Genomic DNA, 22,017 nt, shown 5'->3' on the forward strand with positions numbered 1-22,017 from the left:
CTGCTCGAGTAATTATTCGCGAGTGTTTGTGTGAAATGAGGATTTTCAGCTCGTGATTACAAAATGCAGGCTGGATAGGCGGCCGATTAAAGGAGTGAAATGCCCCAAAAAATTGGTGTCACACTAACAGCCTCGTTCTTTTCAATACCTTTTCAGGCCCCAACGCTGTCGGCTCAGCATCCAAGGTCTCCACTCTATCAGCCCTGAGTACAATAGCACTGTCTTTCACAGCGCGGACATCTTTATGACAAACAGCTCCCAGCAGACGTTGCATCTGATGTGGAGACAGCTCTATGGCGGAACGCAAACACAGCCCTCTCTGGTGTAACTAGATCCATTCATTTAGATTTTAGAGGCAAAAGGAAGAAATAAAAAAATACACCCATTCAGATGACAGGGAAGGAGTCCCCTTCAGCACCCGGGTAAAGGAGATTGAGCGATGTCGTGACTATGTTGTTACCAAAGCAGCTTTCATAAGAAAAAAACAAAAATAAAGAGAAAAATGTCTTATATGCATCTTTTTGTATGACATGTTGAGCTTTTATAGACTTTTCTTTTTTTTCCTTAATCAATTTGAAGTCAGTCTGGGCTTACTGGGGCGAAAACAATACAGTGCATGGCAAATAACACCGTCAAATGTTCCAGGCTGGAGGCTAAGAATGTGATTTGAGAGCGCACCTTCTTCTAAAATAAGACAATACTTGTAGATTTGAAGACGTTCCTTTTCTTCAAGTGAATGAACTCTTAACTGTTGTCTGTTAGATCTCTGCGTTTTCTGTTTCTGCAATATTTCCAAAGTTGTTTCACTCCAAGGACTACATCGACATTCATGGTCATCTTTCCAAAGAGCTGTAGTTAAAAAAGAGGTATAGCAACTAAAATCCTGCGTCTCTAGACAGCAGATGCTAATGCTTTACCATTGGGAAAGTGTTAGCGTTAGCAAAGTTGATGAAGTTAGCCCAGCTTAAGTCGTTTTTAAACAAATATCACTAAGGAGATGGAGAACGAAGGTTGCACCAAATACTTTAGACATTGATGTTTGGGTTGTTTCACACAGTTTGGTATCTATAGTAAAGATAGGATAAAAATCTTGTGAAAAAATACAGGATCCTAACCTGGGAACATAGTACTGTGGGAGAATAACACCCTTGGAAAACTTGGGACTCTGGGAGCATAGGACCCAGGGAAGATACCAGCCGGGGTAGTATGACACCCTAGGAACATAGGACCCTAGGAACATAGGACCCTGGAAACATAGTTCCCTTGGAGCATGGAACCCTGGGACAATAGGAACCTGGGAACATGGGACCATCAAAGCATAAGAATGAACCCAAGATACCCACTTGATTTTTTGCTAACCGAAGATTGCCGACACCTCTTATTAGCTTTATCTAAACTGTAATTTACATTTCAAATACACTCAAACGGGATTGCTTCATGGACAGATCGAATGATCAAAATGACCGATAACTATCAGCGTAATTAGAGAAACGACAACGACAACAACCCTGGTCTGAAATCATACTGGATGCTACTCTTTTATCAAGTTTTGGTACCGGTCCTCTGGTTAAAGGTGACCACGAATGTAAAGTCGATGGGGTCCTTAAAGCCATCCATGTGATTGAGTTATTGACCTTGTTACCAGGAATAGCGCCGTGCTGTTTTTGGAGAGCTTCTCCCCTGGGCTCCTCTACCTTGGCCGTTGTACTGCACTGGTGACCAGACCCTCGTGGCTGTCTCATGCTCCTCATTCTTGCGATTTCGCCCTGTGTCTAGAGCTATTCTTTGCCTTATGTGTGCCTCATCATATGTTCAAAATCCTCAGGTCCTTGAAGAGCCTTAACTTATCATATGTATATCAGAAACACTAGAACTTTGAAGCAGCCGCGGTGATGTTTACATGCTGCTGGGGTTGATAGAAAATGTACGTGATTGGGATCGGGAGGGACGGGGGCCAGCATCCTTTGTGCAATGCAGAGGATACCAAGGTTAGTTTGAATGGCATTCTGCTGTTTCGCATGGGATATTGGCAATATATGAGGCCTGGTGCATTTTTATAGGTGTGTATCCTTGTTTAAAAAGACAATGCTGCTGATCTTTTCCTTTTTCCCATAGTGTCCTGACGCCATGTGGGACTGCTGTGCTACAGAGGCGCCGTGCAGTCTGTATGTAGCTTGTAATCCAGTTGAGTAGTTTGTACTTTGAAGGGAAGTGTGCTGTAGGCTACTGGGTCTTGCTCATGCATCGAGAAACGTGTAATATACTGTTTTGTACACTTCAAATCATTTATATAAAAGAACCTTTCTAAAGAGATGATTTACTTGGTTTTTATGTAATAACTCTGTTTCATACTGTAGCTAACTGTCGCGCAGCATGACTGTACTTTGTCCCCCTCTCTCTTCTGTCCACCTGCAAACCGACTGAATGGCTTTAGGAACATGCAAAGGTTCACGCATCAGATAGGTTTGTGTATACTGTACGTGTACCATGAAATCTGACCCATGATCAGCCCTTATGTCTCTGCTTCTGTCTCAGTCAGCCCCTCTGAGGTGTACTGGGTCTTCTGTCCATTTACTGTACGCTCTACATGAGGGCTTCCTCTGTTGCTGTTTGTTGTTTATACTGTGTTAATAAAGACTATTGATTTCTAGAACAATGTCGAAGTCTGGTGGTCCGTCCGTCAATACACATGACCTTTGTGAGAATTGATATAGGGGTATTGGTCTTCATGCCATGGAGTTTGCTCAGAACAATATCCCATTAACAAAAGATGTTGATAACTGGTTAACACACTACAGGGGGAAAGGGTAAAGCTATATATAGTTATACTATGTATAAATAATATAGATCCTCATTAAAACTTCCCTATCTGACCATTCAAATCTGAACATTACATAAGATTGTCAAAATTCTTGGATTGTGAGTTATTTTCTATTTCTGAAAATACTTTTATCAACACTTTTTAAAAAATGCTTGCAATTTCTTTAAGGAATAAAATCCTATATATTACCACCAGGAAATTTCTCAAATTCATAACATAAAGACGTAACAATTCTCCTGAAATCAAAGATCAAATCAGGCTTAATCCTAGCCAACTATCTCTAAAATCAGAAGTCTATAGACACAACTATTCACGTGCAGTAAGACAATATTCCTAAATGCGTATTTTGGATGTTTTTAGTCTGAAAGAAAACTTGGTATGGAGGCAAAATCGCTTAAACCCTTAAATGTAAAATGTAGAAGAAGAAATACCATTTTTGCATGTACTGTCCGGTGTTAAGTAGATAAACTTTAACATTTATTAAAAAAGGTTAAGATGCTTTAGTATTGCACATGTGAAAATGTAAGCAACAGAGGCCTAAACATTCCACATTTTAGTCCCCGTTGTGGGAAAAATGGGAATCAAAAACACAGATCCTACACTTCTTACAACGCAACATCTCTTTACTGTTACTCAACTTAAAGGGACGCATCTTCCAAACTCTAAATCCCACAGGTATTCTGTAAAAGAAAAATGGTTTACATTCAAAACTCAACCCCAGATAACCCTGTATGTCTCACTATGACATCATCAGGGACGGCCCCAGAGCCACAGAACATGTTATACAACGGTTTTTAAAAGGGTTAGTAAGCTTTTCATGGCTAGTGTTGTGACCTTGTTGTCTGTGAGAGGCTCCTTTATTCAACTCCATCCATTTAGTAACATATCAATGCTAAAATATATGGCACTCATGGTGAAGTCCATTTAAAGTTGGGTAACATGAAGCAGAAAATACACTAGATGGCACTAACATCAAACACATTTTTAATCTGCACCACACTTGTACTTGCTTAGTGTGGCCACAAGATGGGAGTGCAAAACAATGTAATATTCCTTTTGATTTACTACAATACCATCCATTCATCCCACATTAACGATATGACAACCCTTTATTGCATGTGATCAATTATTAATGTGGGATATAAAAAAAAAACGACCTTTCATTCCTTCATTACAGATAAAATCCCTCTCCCTTTTTTCCAGAGTCAGAGACGTTGTTTGAATCATACTGAGACATTTATTTATGCATGTATGTTTTCCATTTAGACTGAATGCAAATACAGCAAGTACACACCACCAAGCACTAGGGGAATGTAGAGCAAAAGGCAGTGGAGAATTGAAGGTGGAGGCTAAATAGCGGTGGGAATAGTTTGACGCTCTTCATGGAGAAAAGAATAAATATCCGTTACCTGAACTATGCTGGTTTTCTAATGGGGCCAATAAATGTTTTCTACTCGCTTAACGAGACACTTGTTCGTCTCTACGCCCAATGTCACATTCTTTTACAAGACAGTAAATCACTTTCGAGACACCTTGAACTGAGAGGAGAGGTCGTGGTGATTGACGGCGCTGAAAACTCCCCCCATAACCATGACTCCAAACATAAGGCACCCGTTCATGTGTCACTTGGAGTGCATTTGGACTATCCTGACTGCCTCATCTCTCCCACTTATAAAACACATCCTCTCTCCTGCTTAGTTTCTACATAGTTTACAGAATAATACACAGAAGTATGGATATTTATACATAAATACAGGCCCTCCATCCTTCAATTCACCACCTCGCCCAACAGCACACAGCGCTTCTCATGATGCCTTTCATCCACCAGTACAAAACTACACCCATCAGTTTCAGCAAACATACCCAAATGCTTCGCCCGGGAGCCACTTTAGCTAAATGACAGGATACAAGGGGCTAGTTCATAAACAAATATTAAAAAGTAACAAAAAGCCCTGAAACATTACACATTGTGTAATTACACCACATTACATAATAAAGTAGGAAAAATGCACGATGTGTTATAAACAGCTTGAACACAAATACGAAATACATTTACTTGCATTTGGAAATGTTGGATTTTATATTGCAGTTGTTTTTACAAAAAGGCGGGAGTTGCACTTTCCTATCATGATGATGTTATAACACATGCATCATGTAATAACCAACCAAAATACATTTATAACACCGAAGCATCCATGTTTATTAATATATTCTAGCATGATGACCCTGGCAATTGAATTACATGTTGTGTTCCAAGCTGTTTATAACCAAATACGGGGCGGTTAAATAATAAAACAGCAAATAATTACATTTTTCAATGTGGTGTTAATACAAATTGTATGTTTACAGCCCCATCTTTCTTTGAAATGAAACATTAATTGGCAATATTAACTCAGCATGGTTGACACTAGACGTAATATACAAACTAATGCAATATTTTTACCAGCATTTAATCGATTTGAAATTGAGGAAAATACTTTTTCCAGGAATAAACAAGGCTTTTTAGTTTGATTTGATGCTGTTTTGAGCACTCTGGTTCCAAATATTCATTAAAAGAAGGGGGGGGAAATGCAACTTTTCTGAATTTATCTGGTCAGCAGGTCACCAGGGGTCCTATTGGGGGCCATATTGAGTCTTTGAGCGCTCAGTTGAGTATCACAGGTTTACAGTATACGTTTTTGCTGCTTCATTGCAAGCAAGTGCCTTCACAACAGTCCAGTGTCATATGACCAGAAAAAAAATAAACAGAGCAAAATAGAATATACAAATACCCAGTTTTGGGGAATCTCATTTCCTCAGACACATCATCAGCAGGGCAACAGTTTCAGGTCGGGGGATGGGAGGGTTTAGACGACAGGGGAGGGGGGGGGGGACAAAGCCATGGTCACAAGTGTTGGAAAAGCTCCGTTTTAATATCACAAACTCTGCGTTATAGGTTTTGGTTACACATGAGAGTTCACAGTTTTCTCCCTTTAGGGGACAGAGGATGAGCATGATGGTTTGCTTATTGCAGAAATCTCACAAGCACTGCCTTTCGGTTAGCAGTAGCACGAAGTTAACAATGACGGCTAACGCGGGTCAGGCTCCATCACAGGGGTTATTATGTATGATAAGTGATGCATAGTATATCATTAAAGGTCATCCAGGGTACATGTTGTGTGACGGATCAGCAGGGTTAGACGGCGCTTCGTTTATGTCACACTATGAAGTCTTGGCTTTGTCTGTCAGGGGAACCGGGAGGAAAAGTACAGGCCTCACATTCACCACTCCTATAAATACAACGACAACTCATACACCATAACTTAAAGAGAGTTAATCCAACTGAACACAAAAAAAGTACCCTTGTTATTCTTGTGGTTTTTAACGTTTTAGGCCATGTGGATTGTTGTTACCATGCAAACACGGTTCCAACTGGAAGATATCTTATTGGTTTTATCTCCTATATACATGTTGCTTTGTTGGAGGAACAATAAAGCCTTAATTGTTTTGGTTTTTTTAATTGGTGTTTAAAGTTAGCCTGACTACGTCATACTCACGATTCTATTCAGAAAGTGAGTCTGAAACTGATCCATAGAGCTTTGATTATGGGGCGTGTTTCAACCGAACCAGGGAAAAAAACGCCTCTTCGCTCAATTGGATAGACCTACAACCAATCAGAGCAACGTAGTATGTGACGTAGATTAAGCGACACACACTTGTTGTCAGCGGAACTCATGTAGGAAGGACGGAAAAAACATCTTTTCTATCGATAAAAGCCTTTATCGCGTTCCTCTGTTCGTCTTTCAAAATGAATTCAATGTTGAGATCCTGTAGAACAGACTCGATGGCAGAATCTGAACATCCTCGCTCTCCAGCGGCAGCCATGTTTGTTTCAAACGAATTCAACCCTAGCGCTCTTTAGTGACGTAGTCGATTACGTCCCAGTTGATCATCTGTCCATCATCGTATAAAGCCCGCCCTGGCAATCTGATTGGTTCGACTGTCGCAAGATCGGAGATAATGTTTCCCCAACGGAGCAGAGCCAGACCGAACTTCCCTACCAAAAATGTTATGGGCGGGGCTAAGTTCGGCTGGCACCCAGGCTAGTTTAAAGTTCCTATGATAAGCATTTTTACCCTGGGGTTAACCCTAAAGTTTAACCAAACCCAATGCATTTCTCATTTACAACTTCACAATTTTGGCAAGCTGCTTTCTAGTTTTGGGTCTTTGATTCATTTGGTGGGTTTCCAGTGAATTGCAACTTAGGCAAATCATTAAGCTCATATCCGCGGCCTGGCAAAGGAGGAAAATTAGGAGAAAGATGTGTATTTTATTTTGAAATTCCAGAATAAAGTCAAAAATAATAATAATCTATTTGACGCCAGTATTTTTGATTCATTTTCAAAGTTTTTCGAAATGTTTCTTGACATTTCAACAAATTACCTGATTCTAAAAATGCAAATTGTCCATGAATAAATATTTCTGGTTTCTAGAACCTATATCTCTTCCGTATGTCTCACACATGAAGACCAAAACATCCAAAAGCACAAGAAAAAACATTACAGTCTCTGTTCCGTGATGGAAGTCAGTTAAATCAAATTAGGACGTATCAGCACATATCAGATAAACATTATTTATATTAAAATATCTCTAAAAATCCGTTACCTTTGCCCCAAACACGTGACCAGCATTTCTCAGTGTAGATGGCAAATAGACGTCAAAATGAAAGCAGGAACAGTGATGTGTGTTTGTCCCAGCTGTCCACTGAAGTGTTATGCAACTGTCCGTCTCCAGTGGACTCCATCAGCATCACCCATGTGTCCATTAAGGGATTTTTACTGTTCAGTCCCATTACCTTTCTCAAATGTTGGACTGTGGTTTCATTTTTTTCATTCCCTCTGCTATTTTTTTTCTTTTTATTGAATCATGCAGATTATAGTCATCTGATATTATACATATTTCATAAACAAGCAAACACTGGACATAAATTAGATCCTCTATAGATAAAAATGTAAAAAGCTAATAAGACAGCAGTTGATTATACTGAAGGTGTCACAGCCAGGAGGTGGCGACGTTGAGCAAAAAGGCTGCCTGACACCACCCTCCCCACCACCAGCATCGTCCCCATCCTTTCCTCACAACCCTTCCTCTGCTCTAATACAACAAGTGACCAGGCGTGGGAGCAAAATGTCCTAGTGGCCAAACGGTGGTACTACATTTCCGTGTCAATCTGTGACGTCATTTAGGAACAAAAATACTTTTCTCATTTTTTTTAAGTAAAGCCAGGACAAACACTGAATAGCCCTTATCAATAAATCAATATAAATTAGTAGGGCCTAGAAGTTGTAAAATTGGGATGCGGAAGAACGCCGGAAGAGCGCAACGGGATGATCCGAGTATTTCTGTTCTCGAAAGTCAGTCCATTTTGGTTCCATGGGCCACTGAACAACTCTCTTGGAATGGGGCCCCACCGCCAACGCTGTATCCAATTCTCTTTATACATCCCATGCTTTTACACATTTGACAGAAGCCATTTTTAAGGGGATTTGGGTTGGATTTTAAGGATGAAAACTCATCGAATCAAAATTCAAGATGACACAATATGCAACTAAGGTTTTGTCGATAACAGAGCTGAAGTTAAACAGCCGTGACTTGATAAACCAAGTGGTGAATCATTCAATAGCAATCCTTCCTGATCCATAAAGGTGGTGGAGGATCGGGATCGGGGTCACAGGCGGAGTCACAGTTGGTCAGTCTAAAGGGGCAGGAGTGAATGTGGAACGCAGTCTTGCTCTGGTGTGGGTGTCTTTACACAGGCGGGGTAGAGGGTCCTGGTATCTGAGTGGTGGCAATTTGCGGGGCGGGCCAGGGGACACACAGCTGGAGGATCCTCTCCTGCACCCTTGTCTCATGAGCCTTCATGGCCGATCAGGACTGCAACGGAGACAGCAACAAACAGATCAGTCATCACAAACATGGAGGGAAATTAGAGGTTGAAAGGCTCTTCAGTAGTCCTACATAGACACTAAAATTAAATCATCTCAAAATCTGGTCTGTGGTCTTCTTGGTAACTCTTTTTTGTTGTGTCACTTTGCGACATTTTGAATCACTGTAGTAATTCTGTGTCTCCTTGCAGTTGTGTTGTGTCTCTATAAAGGTCATTTTGCAACTCATTTAGTCTTGTTGTGCCTCCTCGAACATTGTTTGCATGTCTTTGTATTCCTTTTGTCTCTCCTTGAAGCTGTTTTTGTGTCTCTACAAGGTCATTTTGCATGTCTTTATAATTGGTTTGTGCCTTCATGTGCAAGTATGGCTTAGCGTGAATGCCCTAGAGTCTCAAAATGAAGCGTTTGGTATTTGTAGTCAGTTTCCCTCTCTTTCTGGTAACACTTTAAGTCAATTTGTATCTGTGCAGTGGTTTGGCATCCCTTTGTAGTCTCTTAGTTTCTTTGTCCGTGTTTTAAGTCTCCCTATAATCGTTTTGGTCTCTTTGTGGACGTTATCTTTCTCCCTTGTAGTTATTTTGTTAGTATTTGTAGTCTCTTTGTACCGTTGTACTTGTTTTGTGTCTCTTTGTGGTCGTTTTATGTCTCTTTTTTCTTTATACATCTACTTGTAGTAGTTTGTCTGTCTCTTCGTCACTGTTTTATTCCTATTTGTACATGTGTTGAATCTATGAAAGTGTCCCCACAGTCTTTTATGTCTCTGTAATTATCTTGCCACTTTTGTAGTTGCTTCTCTAGGTAATCTCTTCATCAGCATTCTTACATGAAATGTTAACACCCACTTAAAGCAGAGGTTCTGGACGAGGGTCCCTCTGATCCCTCTGGTCCAAGGGCCTATGTCCAGTAAACCCATTCAGCAATCTAACCAGGCAAACAAAGCGTAGTAATCTAGTAACCTGCACTCTGATCACATGACCAGACTGTGAGCTCTGTAGGAGTCACATACCTCCGCGTGATGCTGCATCTCCTCGGTAGGAGACTCTGTTTCCCTGATAACCACGGCTTTTGTCACCAGCATGTCAGGGTGCTGCTGCTTGGCCTCCTGGATGGCCATGGCGAGGGCCTGGGGACATGAAGCATCGGCACAGGGGTCATGAACCTCACATTATAGCTTCCTTTGTCTAATGACTAAACTAATATTTCCGTTCCTCACCTGATGCTGGTCCACATCATCGTCTCCAGTTATTATTATCCTTTTCTCAATTCTGGTCTCTGAGTAACCTCCTTTCACAGTCTGCCAGACATATTGAAATTAAATCATTGTAAAAAATACATAAATAAAAAATGGTTTAAGGGTTATTTGCTCAACTACACCAACAACAAGTGGTAAGTCCTTTTCAAAACTGTAAGATAAACCCAGCTTATTAATTAAAATGTCCCTTTATGGTCATTAAACTGTAACCATGGGAACAGATAAGGTGTTACCTTGGTAACTTGTGTTGTGGTTGCTGAGGTGACGCTCTCAGCTGTGATGGTCAGCGGGGAAACAACAGACTCCCTCTCCTGGGTTCCAGCCTTTACCTGTGGAACAAATTAAAGGGCTGTCACACACACTGCACACACACACACACACATCATGTCAGTCCAAACCCCAAAATTATAAAGTTTAATATGAAAAGAAAGGAAATATCCATATATGTTCAAAAAGCTCTTTATTTTTCTCAGACTGCCTGTGCAGAAGCATCTCTTTCCACCCTCTGTTGTGATTGGTCAACGGCTAAGAGACGTTTCACCCCTTAGCCTATCACAAACAATCTGTTGGAGCACTAGCCTATAGAAATGCATGTGTTACATAGTGATGTCATTATGCAACAGAAGTAAACAAAGCAGTCCAATGGAGTAATTCAGGCAGGAGAGGGGGACTGTGTGTGTGGGTGTGTGTGTGGGGGGGGGGTGGATTTTAGCTTTAGCAGACCATTTGTATGCACAAAACCGAGCTCACACACCACATGAAAGAGAAAACCCAAAAAGCATAATAGTTCCTCTTTAAATGTCGTGTTTAAAGAGTCCACGATCCAAAGATATTCAGTTTAATTTGATACAAAACCTTGAAAAGTAGGAATTCTCAAAATGTGAGAGGTTGAAAACAGCATTTTTTACATGAAATTCCCTTAACTATAAAACATGTATCAAAAAAGTAATCGTAGCTCTTCCATCGAGACACCACCGGTGGACTTTTCTGTTGCTGTTCAGCTACTGACGTGTAATAAAAGTGAAAGAATATCCAATAAAATAAGAGAAATTATAGATATCCCAAACACTTGTAGGTAGCACACATTCTTCTAGTCGTCTAAATATTGACATCTAAATTCTGTGGTTCGTTAAACTGAGTAATTATGACACAGAAAACAAGTTATATAGCACTCTGATGAATTATTCAGGATAATAAAAGGTAAAGTTCAAGGTTAAAGACAGAGGCAGCACACACACACACACACACACACACACACACACACACACACACACACACACACACACACACACACACACACACACACACACACACACACACACACACACACACTTCTTCTGTAGAGATACTTACAGGCGAGCCATTTTCTTTCAGGGCAGCAGGAGTCTCCCTCGGGCTGACGCCTCCGTAGTTCTGAAGGAGAGAGAAACAGACGTGTGTGGGCAGAGTCTTTATTAAATTCCTAAGATGACGAAAGTCAAGCGACATTAAAGAAATACAATCGGGGATCAAAGAAATGTGACTTCAATCAGAATATTAAAGACATCAGTGATTAGTAATAAGGCAGATGCAATGGCTTTACGCTGAACACAATATAAACACTCGCATTTTCATCGAGTTTCTATGCACACACAATAAATACTACTCTCTACTTCAGAGTGTTTCACTTTCTACAAAGACCCATGTACTTGACACGAGCAGCATATCAAGATGCTAATTAAACAGCGTAATAATTAAAAAGGTGTGCCTTGGGCTGCTCACAATAAAGGCTAATCCAAAGTGTGCAGTCTAATCTCAAAAGAAATTGATTGGGACTGCGCATGACTCAGGCTACAGAAATGAATTTCTTTGCTTCATGATAACACAAAAAGTCAGTCAGCTCTAGGGACCACATGCAGTGCTACAAATAGAGTTCAGCAGGTTGTTTATTATGGCCTGCAGAGTGTTTAATGGCCGTGCGAAGTTGCTGGATATTGGCAGGAATTGGAATTAGTGTTGTAAAGACAAACACTAAACATCCCAAACATGCTCAATGGAGGACAGGTCTGGTAGGTATGCAAGACGAGCAAGAACTGAGATGATGATAGGTTTTAGGATCTTGAAACAAACAGTCTTACCAACACTACAGGACATTTGCTGACATTTCTTATCCAAAGCGACTTACGCAAATTGGAGCAATTTGGGCTTAAGTATCTTGCCCAAGGACACTTCAAATGTGTGTTGTGGCCAAAAGGTGGTACTACACTGATGTTAATGTCCGTGACTTCATTTTGGCCCAATTGACTCACATTGAATAAAAGACTTCTGTAAATCTATGTATAATTTTGGAGTACACTGGGTTTAATAGCCCTTATTTAAATTATAAGGGTCTAAAAGTCTTAAAAGGGGCTAGAATCTGAATCCAGAGTTAATTCACCTCTCAGTTAATTTCATTAAATAATGATCACTAGATCGGGGGCGGGAAAATTGTGCGTGCTTATTGGTTCATTTTGGACCCTGTGCCAGCAACCTTCACAGTAACACAGGTTTAAATAATACTCTAGTGTGAAATAAAACTGCAATATTTGGAAGCTACAGCTAATTCAACTTTACAAAGACACATTACTTTTCCTAAAAAGGATTAAATTGCATTGTGGGAGAAAATGATGCATCAAAAGCACAACCTAAATGTACTATATTTAGTATGGTACTGTCTGGTTTAATTTAACTCTAATAGCGCTTTTGTCACGTGTACACACTTAATACAAAATGCATATTATGTTTGTTTCACTCTGCCATGGAAGATGTGGGAATTCAATAACTTTAATAAGGACTGCACCCCAGCTACTAGTGCCTCGGCGAGGGCAAGCAAACCTGAAATCAAAGCAGCTAAATACAATTCAGAAAATCCATATCTACTATTCCTTCTGTGACCAGCGTGAAAAAAAGGTCTTTTGTGCACGCTGGCTCACTGTCATGGCTGAGACGCGCCTTAATGACATTTGTTTCACCTTGGGCTTTCGCTGCCATGACGAGCCAAAATGTCTGCCGTGACAAAGCTATATTGTTAGGGCTGGCTCACTGTCAGGGTTCAGTTGAGCCGTCATTAAATGTCATGAGGAATACCTGTGGTGGAAAGTCACAATGCCTGTCTGTGGAAGCACCAGCAGGGAAAAACAAACTGTGGGTGAGGTTCAGTCTGCGGTGGGAGGGATATTGAGATCCTGTCCTAAATTAAAGTAGTAAAAATACTCCATTGCAGTAAGTCCTGCAATGGAGTATTTTAAAATGAAATGAAGAGACCACTTGAGCATTATCATTGTTGTCTTGTTTTATTATTTATAGCTATTTGATTTAATTTAATTAGTTATTTTTATTGTATTCTCTAAACTACTGACCATTTTTCTCTGTGTTGGAATCATCAGACACTGGACCGGCTGCCATACATGTAGAGATAAAGATTTAAGAAACATTTGGAGTGGTCTCTCACTTTTTTCCCGAGCTGTATTTATATTTATCCAAGCAGCATTTCAAGGACATCAAGTTAGGGCTAATTTTCAACTAAGTTAATAAACTTCTGTTAAAAGGAACGCATTTTTAAAAAACTGATATTTACATGGTTAATATTGACCTAAGTTATAGTTGTCAGTTTAATGCAGGAGAATAAAAAGCAAAATATTTCCTCTGAGATAGGAAGTTGTATAAAATGGATAGTTATTAAGTCAGTAAACAACAAAAATGCACTGTCCATAATACAGCAAAGAGCAGTAAAGGGGGATATAAAAAGGTCCTTTTTGTCTATGATATGGCAGGCTATAACTACCAAATCACAAACTAAAATTACCCTTGCACTGCCTAGGCATGCCATAAACAAGTCATTCAGATTTGTAAAACCTGTAACGATTTAACAAAGGAGGAAAATGAGCGTGCTTTAAAAAGCATAGAACTCTCTAAAGGCTTCTAATGATTAGTAATTAGCCTATTAAATCCACATCAACCACATCTAATTGTATTGTTATTTTAGCAGGATAGTGCACGTTATAAAGTCAACATACACCCAAGATACTCTGGTATAATCTCCTGAGCTTTATGTAAGAGTAACATTTTTGTAGAAGGCTTTGTATGGCCAACATATTTCATAACTATGACTGTCAATCAAACCAATAACGGCGTGTGTAAACTCCTCGAGTGCTCATAGAGGTAATCCTCAAGATGAACACGTTGCTTTTACAGCATTCTGGTGGTAACGCTGCCCAAATTCAGAGGCTGTTCAGTGGCATGCAGCCGAGCCTTTGTGCTGCTGTTGAGCCTCAGCAGACATGACACGGCTCCCTCTGCTGGCTCCACGGTGTCGGTGCTGTCGATCTTTGTCTGCCTATCCATGATGTCATCCTCCATTTGCTGCAGGTGCACACACACATTTTTTGTTCTCCCTCCAAAGACGTCTCACCCTGGCATCTTTGAAATTGGACTTAACGCTGAGCTGACACTTCAAAAGGCCCCCGCTCTACATCGATGCCCGAGTCCCCCCACACCATTAGCCGCATTGCTAAAGAGCCGCGCAATGATTGCATTTTAATAAGGCACCTGTGGGACAGTCGGCCGGCACTCAAAGCTTTGCCTCCGGAGATGAATGGGATCCACACCTGCTTTCATCAGCCTCATTAATACACTGTCAATACTTTAATCACTCCATGATGATGCTATTATGTCATCGCTGTCTGAGGAATTTGGGCTTCATTTGACCAGAGCCCAGGGAAAATGCTTCTTCCTCTAATCAAAACTGAAAATGAAGCTCTGAAGAAAACCTTTTACAAGTCTGTATGTTGTGTCCTGTGATGAGTATTGTTCCTACTTTCTCTCAATACTTTAGATTTGTATGATCAGCATTAATATTTAAAATAGGATGTACATCAAAAACAACCAATCATAACACAAGGGGTGCCACACCATTGTTCTACAGACTCAACAGTCTGTCCCGTTTCATCAAAATGATCCAAAGGCCTGTTACTAAGACACAAACGAAGGCTCATGGCTCCTAAATGACACGTTCCATTGGTATCAACCTAACCACAGAAGGCAGCAAGTATCAACCAATCAGAGGGAGCGAAGGGCGGGTCTTCCCTTTGCCATCTTGGTACAAAAGTGTGTATTTTCTGAGCGGTTGTCCTACAGTGATTGTTTGTTTTTCTGAAAACGACAAATGGGATGGTGTCATGTTGATCAACTAAATCCATTTAAGTGTCAAAAAAAATAAAAAAAGCTACAACCAAAAGCAATAAAAAAGGAAATTGTCCAACACGTAATTTCCTCTTAACGGAGAAACCTACAAGATATAACTAATTTAGTAAGTTTTAGAGATGCAGAGGGAGGTTTTAAAAGTGGTTTCTAGCTTAAGGGTTGTATGGAAATGACAAACATGAGCATAATTGCCCTTCTCATCTGAAGGGTATAGGGTCATAATCATGATTAATCACAGAATATTCATGTGATTTTCTTATCAATTGACAGGCCTATGTGAGACACAACTCACTAAAGGATGGAACAGTAGAGCTATTATTGAGTGCATGCAATGTGCAGATGGGTGATTTATGCAGCTCTTTGTTTGACAGTAACATAGGCTTTACTTATATTCTGAGTGTTGCTTTACCTGCGGTGAGACGTTCATGATGTTGGAGTGGGTCTCTGATCCATTTGTGTGCGTCTCCTTCTTGCTTTCAGCCCTCTTCATTACGTGGGCCGCACTCACAGCACTCGCGTCTTTCTTTGCCACGGGAGGCTGAGTGAAACAAAAACAGCAAGTACAGCTAAGTCAGAATTTCTTTAAAGGAAAGTTACGCAATTCTTGCAAGCAGCATTTTTAAAACAAAGCATTACAACGCTGTTTACTTAAAGGAACAAACACTTAAAATACTTGGGTTTTTTTTATTGGATTGTTTGGTTTGATGGAAAACATGCAAATGATGGTGGAGCAGCAAGGGGAAATCCAGAAGAAAGACAATGGGTGAAAATGTCATAAATTAAACAGCAAGGAGAATAAAAAATGGAAAGCGAGGAACCGAAATAAACACTTTTAACAAAACTCAAACAATGGCAGATGGTTCAACAACAAATCATAATTTAAAAAGCTGCCGGTAGTTATGGCACCAAGTCCAGCAAGGCAGGGTGAATCCAGCGGGGGAGGAGGATGATGATGATGAAGGACGAATACATTCATCTTTCTACCTCGTGATGTGTTCCCTCCTCTATGGGAGACTTGTCCCGGGAGCCCATCAGACGGGCAGAGTAGAACCTGGAGGTCTCCTCAAAATCTTCCCGGCCCACCTCGGGCTGCCTATCCCGCTCTCCAAGCTCCGACATGCCCTTAGAGAAGTCTTCCGAGCCGGAGTGGAGGTCCATCAGGACGGTGAAGTCGACCTCCGCCTCCAGGCTGGACGTGGAGCTCACCGTCATGCTGGAGCACTTGCGCTCGATGCCCAGGTGGGATTCTCTCATGCAGGCCACCGTGTCCCGATCCTGCTCCTCCTCTGACGCTAATCTGGGCAGAGGCCTCCTGTCCCCGAGCTCCTTCTGGGACGGGTACAGACATAGGATCACCACTCTGAGGTTACATAACTGCAGGGGGATGGACGGCGAAAGATGACGGGAAATGTAATGGAAGTGGCATCCTTGTGTTTGAGGGTTTGCTTGGAGGACTCAAAATCAGAGTCGGTGTACATGCGGTGTGTACTAAATATATACAGTATTGTAGGGCATGCAGTCATGTCAGAAAGGAACATTTGAACGACTGTAAGAATATGAGACATTCGAGAGGTTAGAAAATAAAGAAAAATATAATATATACACCACACAAAGTTAGGACCTTTTTCTTGCTTCTTTTTATGTGAAAACTGAAATATTGGCTTTCAACAGTATCTCCAATTTAATCAAAAACCAGAATCCACATGGGATCATACCATAGAGAGTAATGAATTCTGTGAAATCTACTTTTCATTATTAATTATAACTATACAAACAATTCAAAACTGCACACTGGCCATGGAAAACCTTAAATTAAAACTAAATTAAAACTAAATCTAATTATTTTGTTCACAGCGGATATAAAGTACAGTAATTGACACCCTAATGAACTCTAATATTCACAGTTTAGTATAGTATTACATTTAACTAAATGAGGCCGCAGCTGAATGTGCAGATTGACTGCTGTACATAAACACAATGAATGTATTTATTTATTTAGGTAAAATGAACCGCAACGTAAAGATCTCTGAGCATTATTTGACTATGAACAAAGAGTGCAATCATTTCATTTGTAGGTGTTTTAGCAGTGAATTCTTGGGTAAAATAGCCCATATGAGGGCAAGCATGAAAGGCTGGAATAAAAAAGCCTTAGCCTGAAAACGTAATTGTTCACTCCATAGCTTTGTGGATTTTTTCGTAACCAAGCATTCAAACAAAACAAAGGTAATAGAAAATGAAGTAACATGCAACACATGACAGGTCTGTTTCAAGGGGGTCAGGATCCAAGTAGGAGGGGAATGGTTGGATTATAATGAAGCTCCTGAGGCCGCTCATGTAAAGTAATGCCACTCGTTAATTACAGGCACACTAGCTAATTAAATCACAGTTAAAACTAGATCATGTCGGCAATAGACAAGCGCAAGGGATTTTGTTTTCCACCCACACATTAAATTCCAACTCAAAGTGATGGATGACTGCAGCTGAGTAGCCAGTGAACATAACACACTTCATTCTTTACGGCTCTGGGTTATGTTTTATATATCAGGAGAAACTGGTCGGTCAGTTATAGGAGGAAGCAGTTTAGCCGTAAGGGATGCAGAAAGGAAAGGAGAAGACAGTTGGGGAAAGATGAAGGTGGGTTTAAATGTGAATTAATAACCTTGAAATCAGCAAACGGCTCTTCATAAATGGCAGGAGTAGAGACAGGCTCCTGCAGGGGGAAGCAAAAGAAAGAGCAGAGAGAGCATCTGAGGGTTAGCACAAGCTGAAGTGGTCAGTGAACTGAGAGGCCACACACACACACACACACACACATCACACACACACACACACACACACACACACACACACACACACACACACACACACACACACACACACACACTTAACAGCAGAGCTTGACTGGATCTTTAAAATATGGTAAGATAGTTCAGTCCCAACCTAAACTGGGGGTACAGCTCAGTTAGACTGCAAATATTAAGGGTTAGAGAACACGTTTCCTCTTACCTATAGTGCTGTTTATATCTGTTTTACCGCATGTTGAGATAGTGGCCGTAAAGATGTGTGCTTTCTCTTGAATACATGGGAACTAGATGGCACTCATATGGCAAAATACATTTGAGCAATGTCGTTTTCCCAAACCTATGACTTGGTTACTAAAGAAATTCCACAAACCTCTTTTGAGCTGTTTCATATAGGAATTTTAGTTTTACCGCTAGCTGAAAAGAGCTAGCTGGAATTGGCTAGCAGACGATAGCTAGCTGACAACTTGCTGACTTTAGCTAGCAGACATTAGCTAGCAGACATTTTAGCTATAACATAGCTAGCAGACATTAGCTAGCAGACATTACTAGTAGACAATAGCTAGCAACATTACTAGGCAGAACATCGCTGACCTTTAGCTAGTAGACGATACTAGCAGACATAGCTAGTACCAATAGCTAGCAGACTACTAGCAACATTATGCTGACTTACAAGTAGACGATAGCTAGCAACAATAGCGAAAAGTGTCCTTTCACATGGTGATCGTTACGTCTGTATTTTATTTAAGAGAAAATGGTTCCTTCTTTTAACTGCCTCCACCTAGGTCTAGGGATTATCTTTAGTATTGGACTTCTGAAAATAGAGATTGCTTTAAACCTTTTCAAATGTAATATTTGCTGCCATCTAGTTCCCATTATATTTGAGAGAAGACATACATTTCTATGGCCGATATCTTCAACACTCAGCAAAGGGAAAAATGTATGTATTGTTGAATTTGATTATAGCCCACACATTTAAAAACAGCTGATTATGTTTTTTAAATCGACCTCAAACTCAAGTTAAGGTGAGAAATTCAGCCAGACCCAATCAAGCCAACTGAGCCTGTTCAGATCCAGTCAGGTCCGAATGGATGTCAGCACACATTTCAGGCAATACTCTACATCAACAAACAGCAATAGATGACAGAAAAGAGGTGAGCTTACTACAACAAAAACAACATCTACAGCCAAGTTCATTAGTTAGATTTTAGCAGAGAAGAGAAACATGCAGTAGAATAATGAGCATAACGTTTTCAGCATAGCAGCAGCCAAGTGTTGCAACACTACGCACCTTGAATTTCAAAAAGGTAGCATTCAAATATTGTCAAATAAAATTGTTAAAAGTCCAATAACAAAAAAGGTGCCGGGATGCATTTCAAAGCCTGTCAAATTGACTGTTTGAATGAGTCCACAAGTTAGAAGGAGCACATAATATTTTCCCACACTCCCGACTTTCAATCTGATCTTGATATGATTGTCAGTCGCCAGTGAGGTTGCACACAGAGTTACGCAACACCTCTTCTCAGGCCTGTTTAATCCAATATATGCAAGAGCTAGTCTCAGATGAAAAGGCGGGAAATGATGGAAGCTGTCATGTCTATTCACAAATTCCTTTCATTCTGGTGTCAAACGCGTGCAAGCTCCTAATGATACCAACAGTGAAATGAAAGCAGCAAATCTGACTGTGTCAGGCACTGAGCTGTGACGTCTGGCTGCTCACTGCCTGCTGGGGAGGAACCAGTGTGTTTGCATCAGTGCTTACTTTCATATCCAGAGTGGAGTTTTGCATCTGTTTTATGAATAATCATCACCAATCACAAGGAGGGAGAGATGTTTTGTCAAATCTGTTCATGAAAATGTATCAGTTTCTCAATCATTTGTGCGTAAACCAATTCTATACTCCATTTATATCCAATTTTGGGAAATAATAGCTGTCTATCTCAAAGAAATGGCAGCACTTTCAACCTTTCTTTCTCAAATTAGTATGCCATAAATCGTTTTGTATTGTATTTCCAGTTTGAGAATGGCACAGAGATGTGCAAAAATCATCAGAGCGATGATAATATGTACGCCTTTCTTTCCCTGCCACCCTCTGACAAACAACAACGTGAGCTGGAAAGAAATCTGAGGCTCACAAGTTAGAGAAGGTGAAGATGAACCAACGACCAAAACATGAGATATTGATTTCTTTATCTTTTTGTATTTGTTAAATTTCACAGCCAGTGGTGAGCTATACAGATTTGCCAGACAGTGTGGTGCATGTTGGGGGGGGGGGGGTAGAGATGGGAAAATGTCCAAACTTTTTGACAGATTTTGCTATAAGTCACTGAAAACGCAGAAAGAAAACAAAAATGGCGTGCGAGTCTGTCTGAAGCTCATGCGATGCTTTAATTTCCAATGACTGAATAGCAGATGCCAAGCAGAGTTACCGAGTGTCTCTTCTTGGCTGCATCCAGACTCGGCTCCCTGCCGGCGTTTCGGCTGTTCCGCAGTATGAGTCCAGATTCTCTGGCCTTCTGTGTTTTTACTGGCGGGGCCGGGGGAGCCATTTTGGGAAGCGCTGAAATCTTTGAGCAGAACGACTGACTCTCCGTCGGTCCTCTACCAAACTGATAGCCATCATCGGGATGTTCTGCCTTAGTGATTCCCTCCAGATCTGCTGCAAAAGCTGGATGGAAAGCGGCGGAGTCGGTCCAGGAGAGGTCCGAGGATGCCTCCGGGGAGCCCACCGACCAGCGGTATTCCCTTCTGACGAGCCCCGTTGGCTCTTCCCAGCCCCCGTCCTTACACGCTACACTCTTTGATCGCTCCGGCTTAAGAGGAACAATCCTGGTGATTTCTGACTGGAAGCTGCTGCCTGACAGTCGGTGGAGAGACGTCTTCTGGCCTCTGTCTCCCATGAAACCCTCCATATCATCTCCCCCAGAACTACTGATCTTCCTCTCGTGCGTCCTGACCTGTCGCAGCTTTACCTCGGCTAGATCTTTGTTGTCGATAAGACCCCGTCCTCGCGACTTCATCACACACTCCCCTTTAACAGCTGCTACTGAACTATCATGCTCCATCTTTCCGGGACCATTCACCATATCGACATCAGCTGGCCCAACCTTACTCACTTTCCTCTTTACCTGCTCTGCCTCTTCCTCCCTGTTTTCACTCTCTACTGATATATCCTCCTGGTCGTCTTTGTAGACCCTGAACGACTGATCCTTTTCTGATCCCTGATTCTCTTTCATCATCTCCACCGGCGATAGGTCGCAATTATTTCCCGCTTTTGAGGTTTTTTCTGGACTGATGTCCAAGTCTGAGCCCTTGTTTTCCTCGTCAGAAGAGTCACTGCTTTCGTTCCCGTAAATTAGTTCGGGAGGCATACCCAGGTTTAAGCTCTGGGGTCTCCTCTTTTTCCTTGGTTTAGAAGCTGTACGGTCTTTCATTTGCCGCGAGCCCGGGCCCATATCATTGTTGGCATCGGGGTCAGAAGCTTGAGATAGTTGACTTTGAGATTTGTCTGCATTCAACTCTGCATTCTCAGATAATTGAACCATAAAACGACTTTTGTTAGTCGGCCATGGCTCAGAGCCCTCCTCTGCCTCTCTGGATGATTTTGTTGATGAAAATTCATCAATATGGCTTTTCATTTCTTTGTTGTCATACCCTGTTACCTCTTTATGCATCATCTTGGTTATGTCTATCTCTTTTTCTAGCTCCTCTTTCTCCCATGAGGAATCCGATATGTTCTTTTCTTCTGCCGTCCAGTCTTGGTCCTGTTGATAAGTTTCTTGTTTGTCAATCAATACCCACTCCTCAGAGCCCTACATGTTGGTATAGATTAAACACAGTTAGACATGCCAAGCACAGCTGCCGCAAATAATTATCCTACGCAATCATTTCAATCACAGAAAAAAAGGAACACAATGTTCAACTGGTACAATGTGAAGGTTTGATGGTCATGAAAATGCATGTATGATTTATTCTTAAGGGAACCCCAAGTGAACAGGG

The 22,017-nt window shown here is 41.0% G+C and overlaps 2 protein-coding genes across 6 annotated transcripts in view; one reads left to right on the forward strand and one right to left on the reverse strand.

The window, feature by feature from the left end:
* Positions 1-2,621, forward strand: part of cntn4 (contactin 4) — a 144,130-nt gene extending 141,509 nt beyond the window's left edge. The window contains exon 23 of the mRNA XM_063910286.1: positions 157-2,621. Coding sequence (XP_063766356.1) covers positions 157-248 — 92 coding nt within the window. The 3' untranslated portion in view covers positions 249-2,621. The remainder of the gene's footprint in view (positions 1-156) is intronic.
* A 2,619-nt stretch (positions 2,622-5,240) lies between these two features.
* LOC134882522 (protein 4.1-like) overlaps positions 5,241-22,017 on the reverse strand; it is an 87,854-nt gene continuing 71,077 nt past the window's right edge. For 2 of the 5 annotated variants that reach the window (XM_063910284.1, XM_063910283.1), the window contains exon 15: positions 20,377-21,830. In XM_063910284.1, coding sequence (XP_063766354.1) covers positions 20,406-21,830 — 1,425 coding nt within the window. In that variant the 3' untranslated portion in view covers positions 20,377-20,405. Of the gene's footprint in view, positions 8,735-9,587; positions 9,667-9,751; positions 9,869-9,958; positions 10,040-10,230; positions 10,327-11,350; positions 11,411-15,626; positions 15,756-16,201; positions 16,592-17,876; positions 17,928-20,376; positions 21,831-22,017 lie in introns of those variants that run through there. The other 3 variants (XR_010168169.1, XM_063910285.1, XR_010168170.1) reach the window with 3 other exon arrangements.

This window comes from Eleginops maclovinus, chromosome 20 (assembly GCF_036324505.1).
Source record: "Eleginops maclovinus isolate JMC-PN-2008 ecotype Puerto Natales chromosome 20, JC_Emac_rtc_rv5, whole genome shotgun sequence".
NCBI lineage: Eukaryota > Metazoa > Chordata > Actinopteri > Perciformes > Eleginopidae > Eleginops > Eleginops maclovinus.